General features: G+C 41.5%; 1 protein-coding gene across 2 annotated transcripts in view; it reads right to left on the reverse strand.

Moving 5' to 3' along the window:
- Positions 1-23,630, reverse strand: part of AFF1 (ALF transcription elongation factor 1) — a 94,517-nt gene that overhangs the window by 63,175 nt on the left and 7,712 nt on the right. The window contains exons 2-3 of one of the 2 annotated variants that reach the window (XM_075202952.1): positions 9,403-9,523; positions 6,925-7,758 (exon numbers count right to left, since the gene is read on the reverse strand). In XM_075202952.1, coding sequence (XP_075059053.1) covers positions 6,925-7,758; positions 9,403-9,523 — 955 coding nt within the window. Of the gene's footprint in view, positions 1-6,924; positions 7,759-9,402; positions 9,527-23,630 lie in introns of both variants that reach the window. The other variant, XM_075202943.1, reaches the window with a different exon arrangement.

A 23,630-nucleotide genomic window follows, 5' to 3' on the forward strand; every position in this document is an offset into this window, starting at 1 on the left:
CAGCAGGAGAGGGAGAATACTTGTGACATCACATTCAGCACAAAATGCAGGGGAAACAAGCATGTGACAGGAAGGCGAGAGAGGCGAAGTTGCCAATAAAGAAGACAGGAGAAAACAAGTGCGCGGACAGTGATCTTTGTGAAATCCATGGACAATGGTGTGAATTTGGAGGCGATAGGATTGAGCAAGGGATTGGAGGTGTGAAGTCAATGACAACCCCCTGGCAGGTTAGAGGGTGACACCATCAACCTTAAGGGAGATGGAAGGAGGGGTTGTGACACAGGCCAGTGGAACCACGATAAACTCAGCCTTGGATATGTTGATTCCGAGGTAGTTTTCAGTCATCCAAATGGATATGACAGAGACAGCTCAGGGCAGGAAAGGTAGATTAGAGCAGAATTCCCAAAGTGTGCGCCACGGCTCCCTGGGGTGCCGAGGCGCTGTCACAGGGGTGCCGCGATCGCCCTCAGAAGGAAAAAAAAAGAAAAAAAAAAAAGAGAAGAACATACCTATCCAGCGCCAGATCCTCCTCACTCTTCTCACAGACTGCCGGGCGTGACATCATCACGTCCGACAGTGTCAGTGAGGAGCAGGAGCAGTAGAGAGAAGACAGCAGAAAAGATGGCAGCAGAAAATGAGGAAGAAGGTAAGTAAAGGAACGGAGGGTGAAGGGGGCACAGAGAGAGAGAGAGAGAGACGCTAAAGGAGGGGAGGGGGGGGGACAGAGAGAGAGAGAGACGCTAAAGGAGGGGAGGGGGGTGGACAGAGAGAGAGAGAGAGACGCTAAAGGAGGGGAGGGGGGGGGACAGAGAGAGAGAGAGAGAGAGAGAGAGAGAGAGACGCTGAAGGAGGGGAGGGGGGGACAGAGAGAGAGAGAGAGAGAGAGAGAGACGCTGAAGGAGGGGAGGGGGGGACAGAGAGAGAGAGAGAGAGAGAGAGAGACGCTGAAGGAGGGGAGGGGGGGGACAGAGAGAGAGAGAGAGAGAGAGAGACGCTGAAGGAGGGGAGGGGGGGGGACAGAGAGAGAGAGAGAGAGAGAGAGACGCTGGAGGGGAGGGGGGGGGGACAGAGAGAGAGAGAGAGAGAGAGAGAGAGACGCTGAAGGAGGGGAGGGGGGGACAGAGAGAGAGAGAGAGAGAGAGAGAGAGAGAGAGAGAGAGAGACGCTGAAGGAGGGGAGGGGGGGGACAGAGAGAGAGAGAGAGAGAGAGAGAGAGAGAGACGCTGAAGGAGGGGAGGGGGGGGACAGAGAGAGAGAGAGAGAGAGAGAGAGAGAGACGCTGAAGGAGGGGAGGGGGGGGACAGAGAGAGAGAGAGAGAGAGAGAGAGAGAGAGAGAGACGCTGAAGGAGGGGAGGGGGACACAGGGAGAGAGAGAGAGAGAGAGAGAGACGCTGAAGGAGGGGAGGGGGACACAGGGAGAGAGAGAGAGAGAGAGACGCACGCTGAAGGAGGGGAGGGGGACACAGGGAGAGAGAGAGAGAGAGAGACGCTGAAGGAGGGGAGGGGGACACAGGGAGAGAGAGAGAGAGAGAGACGCTGAAGGAGGGGAGGGGGGACACAGGGAGAGAGAGAGAGAGACGCTGAAGGAGGGGAGGGGGACACAGGGAGAGAGAGAGAGAGACGCTGAAGGAGGGGAGGGGGACACAGGGAGAGAGAGAGAGAGACGCTGAAGGAGGGGAGGGGGACACAGGGAGAGAGAGACGCTGAAGGAGGGGAGGGGGACACAGGGAGAGAGAGACGCTGAAGGAGGGGAGGGGGACACAGGGAGAGAGAGACGCTGAAGGAGGGGAGGGGGACACAGGGAGAGAGAGACGCTGAAGGAGGGGAGGGGGACACAGGGAGAGAGAGACGCTGAAGGAGGGGAGGGGGACACAGGGAGAGAGAGACGCTGAAGGAGGGGAGGGGGACACAGGGAGAGAGAGACGCTGAAGGAGGGGAGGGGGACACAGGGAGAGAGAGACGCTGAAGGAGGGGAGGGGGACACAGGGAGAGAGAGACGCTGAAGGAGGGGAGGGGGACACAGGGAGAGAGAGACGCTGAAGGAGGGGAGGGGGACACAGGGAGAGAGAGACGCTGAAGGAGGGGAGGGGGACACAGGGAGAGAGAGACGCTGAAGGAGGGGAGGGGGACACAGGGAGAGAGAGACGCTGAAGGAGGGGAGGGGGACACAGGGAGAGAGAGACGCTGAAGGAGGGGAGGGGGACACAGGGAGAGAGAGACGCTGAAGGAGGGGAGGGGGACACAGGGAGAGAGAGACGCTGAAGGAGGGGAGGGGGACACAGGGAGAGAGAGACGCTGAAGGAGGGGAGGGGGACACAGGGAGAGAGAGACGCTGAAGGAGGGGAGGGGGACACAGGGAGAGAGAGACGCTGAAGGAGGGGAGGGGGACACAGGGAGAGAGAGACGCTGAAGGAGGGGAGGGGGACACAGGGAGAGAGACGCTGAAGAAGGGGAGGGGGACACAGGGAGAGAGACGCTGAAGGAGGGGAGGGGGACACAGGGAGAGAGAGACGCTGAAGGAGGGGAGGGGGACACAGGGAGAGAGAGACGCTGAAGGAGGGGAGGGGGACACAGGGAGAGAGACGCTGAAGGAGGGGAGGGGGACACAGAGAGAGAGACGCTGAAGGAGGGGAGGGGGACACAGAGAGAGAGACGCTGAAGGAGAGGAGGGGGACACAGAGAGCTGGCAAAGAGGGGGGGACACAGTGAGCTGGCAAAGAGGGGGGGACAGTGTGTGAGATGGCAAAGAGGGGGGGACAGTGTGTGAGATGGCAAAGAGGGGGGGACAGTGTGTGAGATGGCAAAGAGGGGGGGACAGTGTGTGAGATGGCAAAGAGGGGGGGACAGTGTGTGAGATGGCAAAGAGGGGGGGGACAGTGTGTGAGATGGCAAAGAGGGGGGGACAGAGTGTGAGATGGCAAAGAGGGGGGGACAGAGTGTGAGATGGCAAAGAGGGGGGGACAGAGTGTGAGATGGCAAAGAGAGGGGGACAGAGTGTGAGATGGCAAAGAGGGGGGGGACAGAGTGTGAGATGGCAAAGAGGGGGGGACAGAGTGTGAGATGGCAAAGAGGGGGGGGACAGAGTGTGAGATGGCAAAGAGGGGGGGGACAGAGTGTGAGATGGCAAAGAGGGGGGGGACAGAGTGTGAGATGGCAAAGAGGGGGGGACAGAGTGTGAGATGGCAAAGAGGGGGGGACAGAGTGTGAGATGGCAAAGAGGGGGGGACAGAGTGTGAGATGGCAAAGAGGGGGGGACAGAGTGTGAGATGGCAAAGAGGGGGGGACAGAGTGTGAGATGGCAAAGAGGGGGGGACAGAGTGTGAGATGGCAAAGAGGGGGGGACAGAGTGTGAGATGGCAAAGAGGGGGGGACAGAGTGTGAGATGGCAAAGAGGGGGGGACAGAGTGTGAGATGGCAAAGAGGGGGGGACAGAGTGTGAGATGGCAAAGAGGGGGGGACAGAGTGTGAGATGGCAAAGAGGGGGGGACAGAGTGTGAGATGGCAAAGAGGGGGGGACAGAGTGTGAGATGGCAAAGAGGGGGGGGACAGAGTGTGAGATGGCAAAGAGGGGGGGACAGAGTGTGAGATGGCAAAGAGGGGGGGACAGAGTGTGAGATGGCAAAGAGGGGGGGACAGAGTGTGAGGGGGCAAAGAGGGGGGGACAGAGTGTGAGGGGGCAAAGAGGGGGGGACAGAGTGTGAGGGGGCAAAGAGGGGGGGACAGCGTGTGAGATGGCAAAGAGGGGGGGACAGAGTGAGAGATGGCAAAGAGGGGGGGACAGAGTGAGAGATGGCAAAGAGGGGGGGACAGAGTGTGAGATGGCAAAGAGGGGGGGGGCAGAGTGTGAGATGGCAAAGAGGGGGGGGGCAGAGTGTGAGATGGCAAAGAGGGGGGGGACAGAGTGTGAGATGGCAAAGAGGGGGGGGACAGAGTGTGAGATGGCAAAGAGGGGGGGGACAGAGTGTGAGAGGGCAAAGAAGGGGATACAGACTGATATGGTGAAGGGGCGCAGTAATATGTTGAAAGGGCACAATGTGATGGTGAAGGGGTCTAAATACATCTTACGCCATTTTGACCCAACTACTTAAAAAACGGGACTACCCGGTAATTATTTTGGCTTAGGGGTGCCTTGGAAAAATTATGGTGACCCTAAGGGTGCCTCGAACTGAGAAAGTTTGGGAACCACTAGATTAGAGTGTCATTGGCATAGAGGCGATACTGGAGACCAAAAAAGCGTATGAACTTGGTAAAGAGAGGAGGTGCAAAGAGAGACAAGCAATCGGTACCCCAGATCGAGGTAGAGTAGAACAGGCATCAGAAGAAGAAATGCTGAAACAGCAATGAGAGGTAAACTAGGAAAGGTTGGTGCCACAAAGGCCAAGAAAGTGAAGGGTTCAAAGAGGAGCGGGTATTAAAAACTGTATCAAAAGCAGCAGAGGGATCAAGGAGCAAGAGTAGATAGAAGTGTCCTTTTAAGTTAGCCAACAGTAGATCGATATTGGTGAAGGGGAGAGGGTGGAAGCCTAATTGTAAGTGGTCAAGAAAAAAGTGAACGGTTATAAGGTGTGTTAAGCGATTTACAATCTTCTCAAATGGTCAATTTACAAAGAATGGGAGGACGAATATGGGGCTATACGTCCCTCTGGATCTTGATACAGCCCTGCAGGGACATTGGAGTAGGAAGACAAGTCAGTATTTTGAGCCATAAGGTTTAAATAAAGATTTTTGAAATTGTAGTTTATGGGGCTTTTAATTTCAGAATTGTGAACAGATCATATGCGCTGCTAACATGCACATGTGAAATTGTCAAATTCCAAATACAAGGTACACTGTAAAAAGTAATATTTCTAGACATCCTCACCCAAGGAATCAGGCATAACTTTGCTGGTAAAGAATGCTTATAAAAGCATTCAGAACATATACACAGAGTTTCAACAAATGGGGAAGCCAAACAAAATGTTCTCATTGTGGAATTATCACTTGGACACATCACAACGCTCCCTTATCTCAGACCTCAGACGTCAGGAAAGCACTGAGAGCTTAAAGCAAACAGAAAAAGTATATTTGTGTAGCAGATCACAACCATATGCTCAGCAAGAACATTACTTTATTGATATCTGTTTTGTTTGTTTTTATTTCTAAACACAAAGAGGGAAAAATAGCAAATATTGAATATGAAAATATATATTTTGCTTAACATTACAAAAATACATTATACTGTATATGGGAGACAGTTTAAAAGAACACTTTTCTGTGTTCCCCTTCCTATCTTGTACACTAAATGCATCCGACATTTTAAAGAAGCCCTGTCTAATCAGGTCCTCTTTTTGTTAAGTACAGACTTTAAATAGCCTCTAGCAATCCCCCCACCATTCTCTAGGAGAGACCCTGTACCTGGGTTGGTTAGCGTGCTAATAAAACTGTTTAGAATGCTAATTCCACTACCTTATTCCTGCTTTACCTGTTTTTTTTAATAGATTTTACTGATTGGTACATGATAAAAAAAAAAACACAATCTTCATAAGAGGTTACTTATAAAACGTTTTAGCTGTTAGTCCATTTAATTTTTCTGCCGAAAAACGTACCTACTGCTAATTGTTTGGCCAGCTGACAGTACATTATTGCTCATGTCAGGAACTGAAAAGCACACTGAAGACTTAAAAAAAGGCAGGAGTCCTTGGCATGTTCAAAGGTTATTACTAAGGTAAATCCAACTGACCCGTAGGTCTAAAATATTCCAGAGGAAAAAAAAAAAAAGTTGGATGGGGAATAGGAATGCTTATAAAATGCATCTAAGCCTTGGCCAAGATTTCTTAAAAATGTAATGTGTACTGGAAGAACTGTGCAAGAGGATAAATATTTTCCATTGTAGTCAGTTTTTTATTTATTTCAAATTACAGAAGCAATTCATGATGGACTGTATTGCCTGACATCTTATTTTGGAATTGTACGTCACTAATGCTTCTTACAGAATAAGCATATATTACAGAATTCAGGTCAAAAACTTTTTAGGGGGGGGGTTTATTTCTTTATGGTTTGTGAGTGTAAGACATACAGGCAAAACGCACAGCTGGTGTTAAGGGTAAATACACCAAAAAATAACTGAGTACCCTTTGAAAAGGACCAAAAGACATAAAAGTAGTGGAATGTGTTCAGTGTCAAAAGTTGGAGAGTTTACATCGAACAGATGACAACAGTAAAATGTAATATTATTATATATGCTAAGAAAAGGTAATTCACTTAAGATTAAAATATATATTTTTATATTAAGGTGGGGTAACTGGCTTTCAACATAAGTTTTTCAATCAACCTTACAAACAATTAAATTCTTGACAAATCAATTTGGCATGGGAACTAAATATGCATTTGTAGAATTTTGACATATAAAACAAGTGATGAGAATATATGAATCAAATGAGGAGGAAAATAAAAGTCGATTCTTCCAGAAAGTTAACTAATGGCATTGAAACTGCTAGTTTCAATACAGCTTAAATTGTTTTGCATTTTATCTTGGAGGGAAACTCTTTACTTCATGAACCAAATATCTTGAAGTGATGCCATGTATGAACCATACAATTATGGGTAGGTAGATTTCTTTTGTGCCATCACTTGTGGCCTAGTGCACAGCCAGAGCCACAGATTGGTCACTAACAGGGAATAAGCCAACTAGTTTAAAATGGCAGAGCACAAACAAGGAAGCAAGAAAGATTAAAATCATAAATTAATAAGGTTATGGTTAAAATTGAAGTTACATCAGCACTGTGTGACAAGTTAAATATTACAGTTTTAAATGACATGTAGGCTACTTGCAAAGTAAATGACAAATGGAATTAATTGAAAATTAAAGCATCTCACCAACTTCATAGATTATCACACAATTTGTACAAGGGATTGCATCCTCCTTCAAATATTTAACAACCTACCTCAAATGGTTCAGAATGCATTTCCAATTTGGAAATCTTGTCCTTGGCGTTCGGTTTCAGATCTACATGACATTCATAAGACTCCTCATGGATGTCCTCTTGCAGTGGTTTCAGATCTGGAGAATGAGTTGGAGCTTGATCTTGACCATCCATAGGCCGTACATAAGCTGTGGGCTTTGGAGGCAATGTACTTGTTTTTGAAGTCAAATATGTTGGGAAGGTTTGTGCAGAAGGCACCAAGTTGGCAATAGTAGTAGGACCTTCCCTGTTCCCTGTCTCAGTTAGAACAGGGGATTTGGTAGCATGGATGTAGGATTTATCATGGCTTTGGCCACCACGCAGCTTGGAATCAAATTGATGGCTGGAATGTATTGGGGACAATGGCTCGACTGGAGGCGACAAGGATGACAGGAGAGGAGAAAGGGCTGAAATGGAGGAAGGGGTTGATGATCGTTCAGCAGAGGTATCTTCTTTAGCTTGCTTTTCACTTCTCTCCACAGACATAGTCCCAGTGTGCTGTTCCCGAACAACGTTTTCCTGAAGACTCATGCGACTTTGGGTGTGACTCTTTACAAGCTCACCAGAGGACAACTCTGTAGCAGTACGAGGCCTATGCCGGGGCCCCAAAACCATACTAGAAGATTTTAGAGGACCCACAGACCGATTGGTACTACTGTGGAATGAGCGATGCTTGTCAGACTTCCCATGAGAAGTAATTGGCAAAGCACTTTTAGGGAAGCCAAAAGGTTTCAGGTGAGACTCTGCACCAATCACATCTTCATAATTACCCAGCATGCGCTGTATACGACTCGACAACTCGTCTCCTTTGCTTGTCTAAAAAATACAAGATAATTATATATTTTACAAAGATCTCACAAACCTGTTTCATAGTAATTATACTCCTGATTTCAACTGGTATACATATCAGACAAAAATACCTACCATGCCATTTCTGGGCTAAGTAAGGATACTGTTCCATCATAGTTAATGGACATTTAATTTTACTACAACAATACAAGTAATATAAAAACAAACACAGCGAGTAATATAAGAATAAGCACAGCAAGTATTATGGCTGCCCCACATACTGAGCACACATAAGTCAGGCTGTCTGCGTACAGCCAAACCTACACAGACACCAAAGAGCACCAGTGATGTGACAAGTTCTTAGTAAATGAATAGACTGCATTAAACCACTTAAAATGGTTGTCACCGTGGTGTGTAGGTCACCGGTGCACTTTAAATATAAGTATGCCAAAATTAGACTTACTACATAAACACTGTCTTCCTCTTTAAAGGCACGTCAACACAAGCCTTCTCTGACGCAAACTTCCACACAACTCCAAAATACAAACAAAAAAACACATACAGGGATTTTATGTGGCTCATTTGATCTCTATGCCAAACTGCCTATACTGTCCACACAGAAAGCAATACTGCCTAAACTGCCTATACTGCCCACACAGAAAGCAATACTGCCTAAACTGCCTGTACTGTCCACACAGAAAGCAATACTGCCTATACTGTCCACACAGAAAGCAATACTGCATATACTGTCCACACAGAAAGCAATACTGCCTAAACTGCCTATACTGTCCACACAGAAAGCAATACTGCATATACTGTCCACACAGAAAGCAATACTGCCTAAACTGCCTATACTGCCCACACAGAAAGCAATACTGCCTAAACTGCCTGTACTGTCCACACAGAAAGCAATACTGCCTATAATGTCCACACAGAAAGCAATACTGCATATACTGTCCACACAGAAAGCAATACTGCCTAAACTGCCTATACTGTCCACACAGAAAGCAATACTGCCTATACTGTCCACACAGAAAGCAATACTGCCTAAACTGCCTATACTGTCCACACAGAAAGCAATACTGCCTAAACTGCCTATACTGTCCACACAGAAAGCAATACTGCCTATACTGTCCACACAGAAAGCAATACTGCCTATACTGTCCACACAGAAAGCAATACTGCCTATACTGTCCACACAGAAAGCAATACTGCCTATACTGTCCACACAGAAAGCAATACTGCCTATACTGTCCACACAGAAAGCAATACTGCCTAAACTGCCTGTACTGTCCACACAGAGAGCAATAATATGCACCCTTGGAGGAGACAATGAAAAAAAGAATTTCCTAAACCAAATGTATAACTGATATTAGTGAAACAATCTAACATGAATAATTGAACAGAGATTTAAAAAAAACAAAAAAAAACTTTTGTTTTTTGTCTTGCAGTCTTTGTGAAAAACCGTTCGTCATTAAAAAAATGTTCTGTAACACAAGTTTTATTGTAGAATGTGTTACAGTAATGGAAAGGACATACGTGGGATATACTGAAATACAAACATTAAATTATTAACACCTGCTTTGAGATTTTTTAAAATTACTGCAATTTGTATTTTCTGACAAAAATAGGAATAATTACGATTAATGATCATGTTATCTGTGAATATACCTTGTAGGGCTCAGGAAAAAGAGGAGCATTGTCAATAAGAGTGTCTCTCTCTTGAAGAGCTTCTTGATTTCGCCTCTCCCGTTCTCTGATGCGAAGTAAGTTTCTCTCTTCATTGTATAAGCTGCTAAGAAAAGAAAAAAATAGGAATCTTGATGTTATCTTGTCCACTCAGAGAGACGCATTCAATACTGTAACTGCTGTATATATTACACATAATATATATATATATATATATATATATATATATATATATATATATATATATATATATATATATATATATATATATATATATATATATATATATATATATATATGAGCCTCTAACAAGAGACTATACAATTGGCTGAAGTGGGTCATTATTGCAAGCTGTGAAATTGCAGATGCACAGCACAAATATTGTGACTTTGGTTTGTGTGGTCATTATAATATTTACACAAGACACATCCGTTTGTACTCTCCTGTACATGTCAAGATGACAATTGCAGAGGTGGAACAATTTGCTCCTGATGGGAGGAGACGAGTGTGTTCTTTGCTGAATGCGAGCTTGCCGCAATAATGTCTCTATGCTGCGCCAAGATACAAGAATTAGATTTTATATTGCGTGAAGAAATAGTTAAGGGCTCAAAATCACTTATTTTAAAAACCTTTTTTACACACTTCAATGCATGTAAAAATATTGTTTATAGTATTTCCATGTCCATTGGCTTTCTATTTTAATCAGAGTACCATATTTCATAATTATACTTGTTCCAATTTTTGCATTTATTAAATCTAATGCATCGGGTAGCAGAAGGTGAAGTCTAAAACACTAGTAAATACACATTTCAAATGCAAACCCATTAAATGCACATAAAAATACAGCGAGTATGAGAAGTTAATGAGTTTCAAAAAAAGGTGGAGATTAGACATTCAGAGGACTTTTTCTGGTTTAGCGGATAGCCTATGAACCTATCACTGCCTCAATACTCCAGCAAGCCATATTTCAGAAGCATAAATAGTGAACAATTTCCATAAATTAAGCCCTTAACGTTACAGTAGACATGAATTTAAACTAAAATTTTTACTTTTGCCAGCATGTGCAGTCAGGAAGACACCCATGTATTACCATTACCTGATTACCTGATACAATAATTATTTTGTTCTCTATAATGAACATTTCTCAATATTTCAACTACTACTGAAACAAGACTTTTCATCTACGATTAACATCTATCTGCTGAACCATCAGCGGGACATGGAGGCTTATGTTGGATATATATCAGTATAGATGCCTTTTCTATCTAAGTATATAGTACTGAACTATTTTAGATCTTCATAAGATGCTGTATATGCACATATGTGATATTGATGTCTATTTAGGCTGCCATTACTATAGCTGTGTTATATACCATTACACCACATGTGAATTGTTATAATAAATTAAATTGTACAGAAGGTCCATGTCTCTTAGTCATATGGTTATAAGACACAGGTACATCTCTGATGTATAATCTTTCCGCCAAGGGCATACAACATTATGGATTACCAAAGGAAGGTTGGAACTCCTCTCCGTATACCACTTTGCCTCACGGCAGCATCACCACATATTCACCTACAGGGAGCGCAGGTTCTCAAACTAGTATAGTAGTATTGCTACTAAACACAGACTACAGTGTGGCTAAACGGTAATGCAAAGCACGTGCACAGACACACAAACAGAAGTTCCTAATGCATTTATTTCCCTTTGTAAAGAAGATCCCACTCTGTGGAGATCCAGCTTGTGTCACACTATTTGCCATAGATCTGATGCATGAAATCATATACCAACTTAGACTTGAATTGTTTGCCATTTAATGCTACCATGCTCTTTATTTTGCAATTCTTTGGTAAGTTTTCACTTCCAGATAAACTGATAGTTAAAGGATGAAAACTTTTAGCTCTCAAGAGAACTAGACAAAGAAACAAAACTCATTAAATATGGTGAACACACTGAAGTGCAATATGGGAAGGACAGCAAGCAGTGTGACGAAGGTTCTAGACCCTTTCAAACATCACTATTCCCGATTCCTCAGCAAGTGGTACTTATTAAGTATTACCAGTATCTGAAAAACAGCAGCTGTGAACATTTATTCTGCTGGTCTCAGATAAGGCACAGAGAATTGCTTAGTTAAACTATTTACATTCCCATACAAGAGTGGAGATAGTGGTTAAACTATAGACAGCCTGACAATTCTGTTTTATCATTTCAACCAAAAACAGTCCATCTAAGATCAAGTTTGTGAATCTGTTTTAATTGAACACATTTTACTGCTCCAGAAGTATTAAAAAGTATCACAAAAAAACAACCAAACAAAAAACAAACCTTTGAATGCACTAATAGGCAGGGGGTGAACCAGACACACATTTAGCCATAAAAAAATAATGCTCAATTAAAGTAGTCAAATTTCTCTTAAAGGCAGCCCTATGTCAATAACCACATTAATGTATGTCAAAGCAACCGGTTGACACATTTTTATTTTATTCTAAGGCTGCCTATACATTGGCAGGTCACTACTTTGGCCATACTCGCTCATGGCCATATTTGGCCATTTGGACGTCAAGAGTACAGAAACCAACTAGTGCAGGTGGATGACAACCACACACACACACACTGTCCAAACATAGTTTTGTATCCGCATTGTGTGCCTGTCTGTGACAACATCTGATGAGACCATAACAAATGCTGGTTAGGATGGTGGTTGATTTTAGCCCACACATGCAGCTATGTATTGCCAATTTTGCTATAAAAGTCCCAAAATGATGTACTGGTATACTACGTGTAGTGGCAGCTTTTCATATAGAGCTGCCTGCCTTTGTACAAACAGTTTTAAATGTCATCACTTACGAAAATGTGTGTGTATTATATGGATCAATACACCCCATACTACCGTAAATTACGATCATTAGATGTCTCCTCTAATTTTTCTGACCAACAAAAAATTTGCTCAGCCGGCATTCCTGCTTTTTTTTTTACACATTCACAGAACTTTTCGGTGACCTCCAATATCTATACAGTTTACAGCAGGCAGTGAATTATTACATATTTAGTCATCAAAAGAAAAGATTGTACATAAGCTTTCACATAACCATTTTAACGCTGTACCTGTTTTGACTACTTTTTGCTTTTCATTATACTGAAATACAGTAAGCAGCATGTTATTATCTATAGCTTAGTGTTTACTGCAAACTTCTTGAGAAAATAGAGATAACGCCTGAATACTTTTTAAGACGGCAAGGTTCATGAGACACAGTGAACCTGCACACAGAGCGGTTCTATACAGAGTTGCCAGATTATCCATACTTGCCAACTCTCCCGGACTCCCAGGAGAGCTGGCAAATCTCCCGCATCCCGCTACTGGATCCCCAAAATGACGCGATTTGCGGTGAATCGCGTAATTCTGGCTCCGCCTCCCGCCCCCTCCCACACTCCAGTCACGTCCCACTCCCGGAAAGAACGAGAAAGTAGGCAAGTATGAGATTATCTCATTTAATTACTGACACATCCATGCAAGAGTTCCCTTGTTGCAATCCAAGTAGATGTAACGTAAGAAATAGGACTGTCAAATGGAGATCAGTGGCTCTCTATTCTGCACTATTTTACGCTGCATATCCTGTCCACACAGACTACAGTGAAATACACGGCACAACATTTACCTTGAATAAATGGTATGTGCATTCAGGGGCAGGTGGGGCCGGTGGGCAGGGGGGCATCTGACCCCCGGGCCGGTCCCATAATGGGCTACCTTAGGCTGGGTCACTGGGTCGACTGCATTGTTTTTGCTTTAAAATAGGCTGCTGAGTCATGTCTTGCCCCTTGGGCCGCAATTTGCCAGCCCTCCTGTGTGCATTACTTTCTTGCAGTATCCTCTCAGTGGCATACAAGTGCTGTGTGTCACGACATATAGATCAGGGTATGCCTATGTTCCACCAGCAGTTTTATCATGTTCCATAAAGGAGGAGTAGGCTTCTGAGTGGACGCAGGCAAAATCTGTGTCTAGAGATCCTGTAATATTTACACATGCCCATTATTACCGGATCAATTAAAAATTCCAACTAAAACCAATAACAAAATATTACCGTAACTTGAACTTTTGTTGTGGCAAAACTGGTAAGGTGGTCACTAAATTTAAAAATAAAAAACCTGAAACATATGCTAGGTCCCCACATGTAATGGCTCTACAGCTTTATAGTGTAATTTGACACTAGAGAGATATAGAGGATTATTCATAAACAGTAATATTTGTTAGAGGATTATTCATAAAATCAGAGCAAATGACTTAAAGGGCAAGTAAAGTTGCTATTTGACAGTAATAGCCTATGTCAAAATTCATGTATTCATTCCTCAGCCAAAAGAACATGTATGAAATAACTGGAGTGGTTTTAATAAACCAAATATGTCCACCAAGTGTTTTCTTTCACTAATCTGCAGCAGGCTGCCATGTTAGGAGGGAGGAGCCTCTTTAACCAAACAGGGACTGACAGCTAGGCAAACATGTGGTGCAGAAGTGCAGTATGGGGATGAGCTGGTATAAACAGAGAGGCAGAGTCTAAATAATGCCACAGCAAGTCAGCTTTTTATTTAGCGTCAGTTTCCATTCGAACACGGTCCTAAAAATGTGGGAGGAATATGCCATAGCATATACTGTATAGCTGCAAAATATAATATAATTTATTTCTATAGCGCCACTATATATTAAAATATATATACACACACAAACCCACATATATGCATACACTATTTTTTATTTTTTTTTGCTGTACAGAGAATAATTTATCAATCAGTCCCTGGCCCATTTGAGCTTACAACCTAAATTCCCTAAGAGACACATACAAATACATTCGGGAACATTTTGTCAGAAGCAAATTAACCTGCCAGTATGTTTCAGGACTGTGGGAAAAAACCCACGCAAACAAACTCCACACAGATAATGCCATGGTTGGAACTGAAACCCAAGCGCTGTGAAGCAGCACCGCTAAGCACTCCACTCCATCTCCACTTTACATTGCGAACAAGTCTTACTCATTGTATTAGTACGTTTACCCGTGTGTCGGCTGAGTGTAAGATGCTAAACTGCCTGCCATTGTTAATATAGTCTATATGTTGAGACCACAGATTTATATGGACTGAGGAGGAGGAATTGATTTCGTAAAACAAATTAGTTAAAACCTGCAGTGCTTTTTATTATTGTCATTCATTGCTTGAATAAAAACACACACACTGAAACAGATTGCTAAAATAGTAACTAAATAGATGATAGAAAATTCATCATGTTTTATTAATGTTTTGCAGGTTTGATAAAGATCACCCCCCCCCCCTCCCCCCTCCCCCCCATGTGATAAGAAATAGTTCCACCAGTGAAACTTCACTGAAACACCATACGTCATACTATCAGATGTCCTAGATTTCAAAGCCAAGTCCTCTCACTGAATACGTATACTGTTTGGCTAGCTGACAGGTAATGATGGACTAGTGTTACTTTGCTGTGTACTGGAGGTACTCTGTCCATTGTTAACATGCTGTAACATCGGAAAGCCAATGTATACAAATTAGCTTCTCTTGTGACAGCACTGTTTGAAAGCAAACTGGCCAAGTTATTAAACCGTTTAAACAAAATTTACCAGGAATGAACGAACGTGACTAAGACCACTTATGTCATGCCTGGGGCAAGGCTACCAATATTTTTTAATATATCCTCTATTTTCTAAATTAAAATGTTTAATTTGTGATTTTTTTTCCTTTTTTAAACATTTATCTTTATATAATGTTTTACAAAATCACAAGAAGAAATTACAAAAGAGAGTACAAAGTTTCCTTCCCAACATTTCACAGAGCATGTCTTTGCTTAGTTGAAAAATGTGGCAAAAAGAGATCTGTTTTGCTGGAAAGAGATCAATCCAGATCCTGAGAGTCACATCACCTTATAAATCTAGTTATAACCCAATTCTGACCCCAGAAATGCCCGCACAGAGTTACCATTTTCATTTTTTCACAGTGCAACACCTTCCATGAATTTTGATTAAATGTTTAAAATATGTACATTGTACTTGATAATTTCCAAAACAATTTACTATATTCCTGTGTCACATTCAGTATCACCTATTCAAAAAATAAATATGTTGACTAAAAAACGTAATAAGGTAGAGAACACTACTCTGAACTAGCACGTTAAACACGAGTTTGCTTGCGTGAATGGCTGAAGCAGTCTTTGGTTAGTCATGCGTCAGTATTAAATGCAACTTGTTGCTGCTATGGCAACCTCTTGGAGAGGCTTACATGGAGTGCAGCTGACTCATCATTAATCACATAGTCTGGTTACACAGCATAGACGCTTGTAATAAGTCAAGCTCCTCAGCAAACTAGACAAGCTCATTTCATCATAGCTAGGCAGACATAAAAATGTATTTCACAATATTTAGCCATATAAATAAGTTTTTATTTTTTGGTTACCTGCACTATAACATTTATGTGAGTAACGAATATATCTGTAAATCATTTTAATCTATTTAAAACACCCCCAAAAAAAACGTACATCACTGTGATAGCGTCTATGCACCTGTGTGTCTTATCTGTGGAAATCTTTAGCTTGGAATATAGAATTTTACTAAAATTCAGTATCTTGATACAACAAGTTAAAGTGGACCTGTCTCTTATGCAGAGAGTCACCATCCATTTTGTTTGATGAACATATAATTATATATATATATATATACACACACATATACACACACTCGGCCATGTAATCTTGACACTAGGTTAAAGAAGTTCCACAGTATAATGAGCTGCTGATCAAGCAATACGCCCATCTTTAACACCAAGCAGGGCACCGACATGCACAAGAACAAGAGTTCATACAAACACTTGTGCAGGTTTTATAGAAATCCAGCAGCACCGTTTACAAGGATACGCTTCCTTCCCTCAAGGACAGTTCTTAATATAGCAGCTCGGCAATGTAAGCAACAGATGTTGCAAAAGATTTTCCCCAGAGTGGGAAAAACATTCCACAATTAAAAACAACAAGTAGTGTCATCTGTAATCCTTACATAAAATGTCTAGGAACCTGCACAAATTCCTAAGAAGTAATGGTGCAAACCCCACACCATCTGTGCAGACAGAACTCAAAATCATCTGCAATGACACACAAATATGTGAAAGGTTTCTGACAAGATCAACAGTACTCTCTCAAACACACTTATATGCTTTTTGTTTTTTATCCAATTCTTGACCAATCCTCACTGTTTATGTTAAAACTAGGGGAAGTCTCTACAGAGTATAAATCCTCTACAAACAAGCATAGTGTCTTCAGTGTAGGACCTCTGGCCTGCTCAGGTTTTGTCCCTAAATAGATGGCAGCAACATCAATCAGTATTCTAGACAAGCTTGACCTAGGGTCCTATTTGAATAAGAATGATCCAGCCCCTCCCAAGTGTCAATTAAATATCATGGAAAAGCAACAAATGCAAAACAACTAGTGCATAATGATTTTACATTTTTACAATTTACTACAGACTCCCTAAAAAATGCCTACAGAAAATAGTCTGTGTGAATATAATCCTAAAAATGATAAGTTAAATCTTTTAGTAAGGCTGGGTACACACTACAGTATTTTCAGCCAACTGTCGCACCAATAAAATGACAAACGACTGTCCCCATATCGCATTAGTGTGTCACTGCACTCATGAACGATTATCATTCCTAAACATATTGTATCGTTTCATTTGATTTTTAAACTGGACTAAAAATGTTGTTTATTGGTGGAACAACGTCCTTCAAATTCTGCAGTGTGTATGCAGTCACAACCGGCAGTGTCCATAGATCTCTATGGAGTCTGCAGAGTCACCATCTTTTCAGCCGATGGTTATGACAGATGAAGAGCACAGATCTGATGGTTAATCGTGTAAGTGTGTACACATGAATTGGTAAGATCTTTAAGGATAATGGATGGGGAGTGTGTAGCCATCCTAAAAGTCTTTCATCCAACATCAGCATCGTATGCACACATTCTTTTTTTCTACGACAACTATGACTTTTGAGGACACAGGAAAAGTTTGTTTGATAAAAAAAAAATGACATTACATTCATGCTAGATAGCATGAAAAGGGCATACTGTGAATTGTAGTCTGCTCTCTGCCATGTATTCCTTGCTTCCTCCACTAATGCAACATGTGAAGTTATCATTGAAGTTCCTAACAATAACACTATAAACATTAAGCTCACATAAAGTACACACATTTTGCCGATTATACATGCCGATTTATCAGTTGTATGATGTTATTAACACTGCTATATATACTTTGGTCATACCAGAATATTAGAGAGACTTTAGAAATTATAGTGAAAATATAGCTGTTATTTCTCTCCACTTACAGATTTTCAGCTACACTATATTGATAAAGAGAAGCACATATTAGCACCGATTATTTTATTCCTGGTTCATGGCATGATCTGACCAGCAAGGTGATTGGCTGAAGGGCAGAAAATGCAACTTAGCCAATCACCTCGCTAGCTTTCCTTTATCAGACCCAACCTACAGTAGTGGTTTGGAATTAAATTATGTGAGATTAATAGTTTATTACAGGTATATACAATTCCTGAACTGACCATGCCTACTTAAAATTAGAAATTACTTGTACTAGCATAAAAACATCCATTGAACAGGGGTAAGAAAAAAAAAAAAAGGAAAAAAAAAAAAAAAAAAAAAAAGAGGAGAGTAAGCTGTAGTTATAAAGCATACTTATAGTAAGTAACAATAAGCCGGCTTATCTCTTCAAAGAATACCCAATAGAGCGGGACACTAACCATGTGTGTGGGTTCTGATAGCGTGTATAGTGTTTGGGATGTTACTTGACCCACCATGTACTGTGACAAAGTTATGACAATACAGAAAACATGTAGCAGAAGCAGTAGTTCTCTCAGCTGTGGCTGCTTTAATCCCCCCTTGCAAAGACATAGGCCACACCCCTCCCATAGTCAATCCAATCCCTTTTCACCAAGACAACTTGGATTAGGCCTACCTTCCTACTTCTGTCATGTATCTGAACACTGAAATTAGATATGCACCAGGGTATCCACTATGTACCAATATAAATCACAAAGTGAAATATAGTGATCATATCTAGGTGTGCACTTTCTTCTCAGAATTAAAACTGGATTACTATTGCAATCCCTTTGTAAAATAAAAAACCTGTGTGTGTGTGGAGAGCATGTCTTTCTGAAAGGTTTGGGTCAGGCAAACCCCTCTCCTTCACTCAAACTATCCATAGATCCTGGCTATAGTAGTTTTACATGAGTTTTAGAGCAAGGGGTGAGCAGAGGGCTAAAAACTTAAAGCTGCTCATCTCGCAGTAATTAAGCAGGCATTGCACATGACATAGATGCCACTTGACAAAGAGAATGAACTGTGCAGGATTCTGCCGGTGTCCTCTGCTGCTCTCTGGTTTGTTCCTCCGACCACCACAGATCTGTTTTTTTTTTAATTAAAAAACAGTCACCCCTTTTTCCATAAACAGCGGGTGGTAAGTGAAGAGATTTTCCTCCTCAAGAAGCATGATAGAGTAAAAAACCTTAAGCATTCCAGCAAATGCCGAGCTACATAGTCCTGATAGGAGTATCAATGGCTGGGTGACCATCATGGTAAGTATCACATCGCCAAAAGTGATGTCCTGAAATCTGATCCTCCATCATGAAAGGCTAGTACTAATATATAAACCATAGTCATTCATTTTTTATGTTCTTAGCAGCTGTGTTGGCCTTCTAAAATAGCATCTCAAACTTGGACACACTAGATATTTTCCTTGCCACATATGGATTCTTTTGCAGTTATGTTTTAGTATAATATAAATTTACTGAGGGAAATATAGAAAATTTATATTATTTATAATATATATATATATATATATATATATATAACATAGCTCAGCTGCAGTAATTAAAATGTTTAGTAGAGTATTTCCTGCCCTCCAACACAGACCGCAAACAACTTACACAATGATAAGAGGTTGTGATAAAAGGCAAAAAAAACCTCTTAAAATACCAAAGAACAGCTCGTCAGCAATTTTTTTCAAACATACCCAAGTGTTTGAATCCACCAGCCTAAATAAAACAATTTTCCTCATCTAGAAGGCTCACTGCAGATTCTGAACAACCTAAACTTGCTATGCCCCCATTTGAGAGCAATTCAAGATAAAGTGTATATAGAGCTTTTAAATGTAAGACGTGCCAACTGACATAAGCAACCATTGATCACTATGCTATACACTGAATTTTTGATGGTTCAGGAATGAGAAAAAGTTTTGCATGCTGCAATGTCTGTTTAGCATAGGTGGTAAATTGGAGTATTTTGCTTATAACAGGTACATATGTATACCTCAATCATTTAGCCAGGTTATTAAAAACTATATTAATCAGCAAAGGCGCAGGTTGTTTCTTTTTTGCTCTTTAAAGTTGATCTGTCACCTGCACACAAGCACCATAGGGACATATACTGAACAGTCCAATAAAGGTTGCCATCAGTATGGAAAAAAATAAAAATGTTTTTCTGTGCATACCAGATGACGTGACAGCAAGTCTAAAAGAGCTATATATTGCACTTCGCTACATAGCAAGGAAAGATACAATTTCAAACAATTCAAGTTAATGTTTGGAAACTATTTTATAGTTATGGGTTAATGTTGGAACATGATTTTTCCATACTGAATTACCTTATTTGTTAGTTTTGCCAGTGAGGCATTCCAACTTGTCTGGTGAAAACAACCTCCTCCCACATACAGATATTTGTAATAATTCATACTGCAGCTTTCTTAACATAGCAAGGCCTTGATACTTAATATTAATGGGGCCATCTGTGGATTAGCCCCTATAATGATTTATGAATGCTGGAGGATCTGACCCAAAGATAGTCAGATTTTAATTGGATCATCCCAGGTTTCCTTCAATCAAGAACAGCCTAGTTTCTGGCCATTCATTGGAATCGCCCCTCCTCCAGCACATATAGATAATTAAATAAGCCAACCAGCAGAGGCCCCAACAGATAGTTAAGACTGAGACCCCACTGTATTGAGCAAACAGAGATAAGACAGGAGAGACCACCACTGAAGTAATAGTAGTGGAATGAGTCAAGGAGGAGTTAGCCACACAAAGTAGGAAACCCCCATATTATATAGTTTTCGTACATCATTTTTAATTACAAAATATAGTAAAAAGGTGAAAGTTTGAACCTTGCTTTATACAGAGATGTGTTCGACACAACCATCCTACATCAGTTTCACATAACTATGAACTGTTGGGATAACCTGTTCCTTCCACTATCGAACTCTTAGTCTACTGCTTCCCATTTACATCCATTAACCTCCTCACATCATGACATTGGCCACATGCAGTCCTGCTTTTGTGTTTACGTCAAAAGTGCATGGACAAGCAGGAGCTAAGATTGAATACGAAAAGTCGCTTACAACTAAGTCAACCATATTTAAAAAGTAGTAAGTAGGCATATCTCCCAACATTCCAAGCCCCCCCCCCCTACTACCCCCCAAAAAAGTGGGGCCAAACTGCCTATGTGCTTGATCTGACCAAGTCCAGGGCTGCTCTAATTGAGCAGGAAAGCTACTTCTTCATAAAAGTGCCACTCATTACTTTCTACTACTACAAACTAGTAAGAGAAGCATTTACACAATTTAGCACAGACATTTCTAATATAAAGCTTTCTATTCATGTATGGAACTATTAAATCTGAATGTCCAGACATGTGCCACTTGAAACCGTCTACATTGCTGCATAGTGGTTTGTGAACTAACTCTTCTATGACTTCATCCAAGCTTATGGTATCCTCACCTGCTCTACAAAAGTGATAGAAATAGCTAATCGGCAATATTAACCTTATGTATTTTATTCTAAGCAATATTAACCTGCTTACTTCAGCACTTATAGTCACCAGCAAACCATTATCAAAAACCAAGCCACAGTGGGCATCAATTTTTGGCCTGGCAAAGGTGCAACATAATTAATACGTCTTCCAGTTACATTTATAAAAGTCAGCAAATTAAAATCGACTGAGCTCAGAAATAATGATGTTGGTATTTCACACTTTGCCACATAGGAATCAGCAGTCTGTAGTCTACAGTGTTACAATTAAGCTCCATAAACACTTGGAAAACGACAGCAAACGTGAATGAACAGAGCCTATGTCATTTACTTCTGCATTTGTCATCCTAAAGAGATATTTCAGGCTTTATTTTATAATTATCTGTGTATTCCATTACAGCGAGCATAGTGTGTAAGTGTAAACAGTAAAATTAAGATGAATTGAGGTTGTACATGACTAAATGGAGTTCCATAAACATGTCTTGCTTTAACACACACAAAAAGAAACTGTTAGGCCTTTTGGTCACAAAAGATATACGAGAGAATTTTACATATCTAATTCCACTACCAAAGTGGTCATTAATCTAATGAATGCACCACAGAATTAATTATTTTAGTCTTTTAGCACCAGGCAGGTCAAAATACAGTCCAGCTAATCTCACACAGTTGAACTGTAAACTCAGGAGAATGGTCGGTTATTAGCCTATACTAGTCTTTGCTGACTGTGCAGTGATCGCTTCATATGGCCATAATCTGTACAGTCAATATGCACATTTCACAACTTACAGATTGACGTCACTTGTGCTGCCTATAATAACCTGTTAGATCCAGCTAATCGATGAAACATATGTTGGTGAGGTTATTCTCAGCAATGAAATACTGCCCAAGCACTTTGACTTTTGTATTTAAAGATCAAAATACAGTGGGGAGAATTCAAATATAACAGATTGATATTACTACCAATACAACACTCAGAACTACATTTTTCTTAAATTAATGTTATATGTCCAGGTCTCACTGGCAAATTTTACGTAATATGTATTTTTTTTTTAAAAAAAACACAACACAAAAATGTTTCCTGGAAGACGCACTTCAATTTCATATATTGTACCAGTGTTAGGAGGCTACAATGGAGGCAAGGCTGGCTGTCTGCGCAGTGTTTATGGAGCATGACTTTCATTGGTGCCATTGTAAAAAAGAAATAAAACAATGCAGAGTGTTAGGTCTAAATTCTCAGGAAGTTAAAACAAACTTATCCTGGCAATCCACTCTGCAACTGGCCCAATATAGCATGCGTGATCCCAAAACAAGGGAAATGACTTATAATAACCTAGTAGACACTGATTTGATTATCGGGCATGTTGAAAGAGGGCAGTGTCATTTTCTGACCAGACTAACAGATCCCATTGTAAACTGGAAGCGATCTGGCTACTAGGTCCTCGTTTCGAAAAGCTGGATCTCAGCCATTTTAGCCACCCTTGTAGATGGTCAAACTGGATAGTGAAGGTGCCGCTCAGAGTTATGTATGTGGCCATCTCCAGGTATGAATAAAAACCAACTAAAAAACACCCGAATTTAAATTTTCACATCTGAACCAAAGTTAAAGTACACAGTTCCAGCTTAAACTGGTTAGTTTAACTGTTCACTAGACAGATGCTTGATGAACGCCGATGGACTAACATATACCAACGATCTCTCCACTATCAGTCTGAACAATATAATTGCACTTCATTCTACAGTGAAGACCAACAAGAAAAAAATAAATGTTACAGACCCTTTTAAAAGGTGACAACGGGGAAAAATAAACCACTAATATTTAATGTTAGTGTCTCTTTTCTCTTTAAATCATGGTGTGACATCAGTTAGAATTGCTGCCTCACAGCGATGGGGTCATGAGTTTGATTATCCACCTAACCCTTTTCTGTCTACAGCTGTTGGCTAGCAAATTTCAGCCTGGAGAGGGGGGGGGGGGGGGGGGAAAGAGTCAGCTCAGAAGCCTATTAGACACATTTTAAAGGGAGGAAAAAAGAGGCAGGCAGCCCAGTGACCCAGCCCACTATGGGAATGACCCCAGCGCCTTTTGTGTGGAGTTTGTATGTTCTCCCTGAATTTGCACAGATTTCCCCTGGGTGCTCCAGCTTACTCCCACAGTCCAAAAACATACCAAGAGGCTATCTTGTTGCTGGATAAAATGGACCATAGTGTGTGTGCTTGTTTGTTAGGGAATTTAGACTTAACCTCCAATAAGGCAGGCACTGATGTCAATGACAAAAATTCCCTGTACAGCTCTGCGCTAAATAACTATTAATGCAGTGGCGCACGCAGGAGGGTTTCTGAGTATCCAGAAACC

This window comes from Mixophyes fleayi, chromosome 1, assembly GCF_038048845.1.
Source record: "Mixophyes fleayi isolate aMixFle1 chromosome 1, aMixFle1.hap1, whole genome shotgun sequence".
In the NCBI taxonomy this organism is placed as follows: Eukaryota; Metazoa; Chordata; class Amphibia; order Anura; family Limnodynastidae; genus Mixophyes; species Mixophyes fleayi.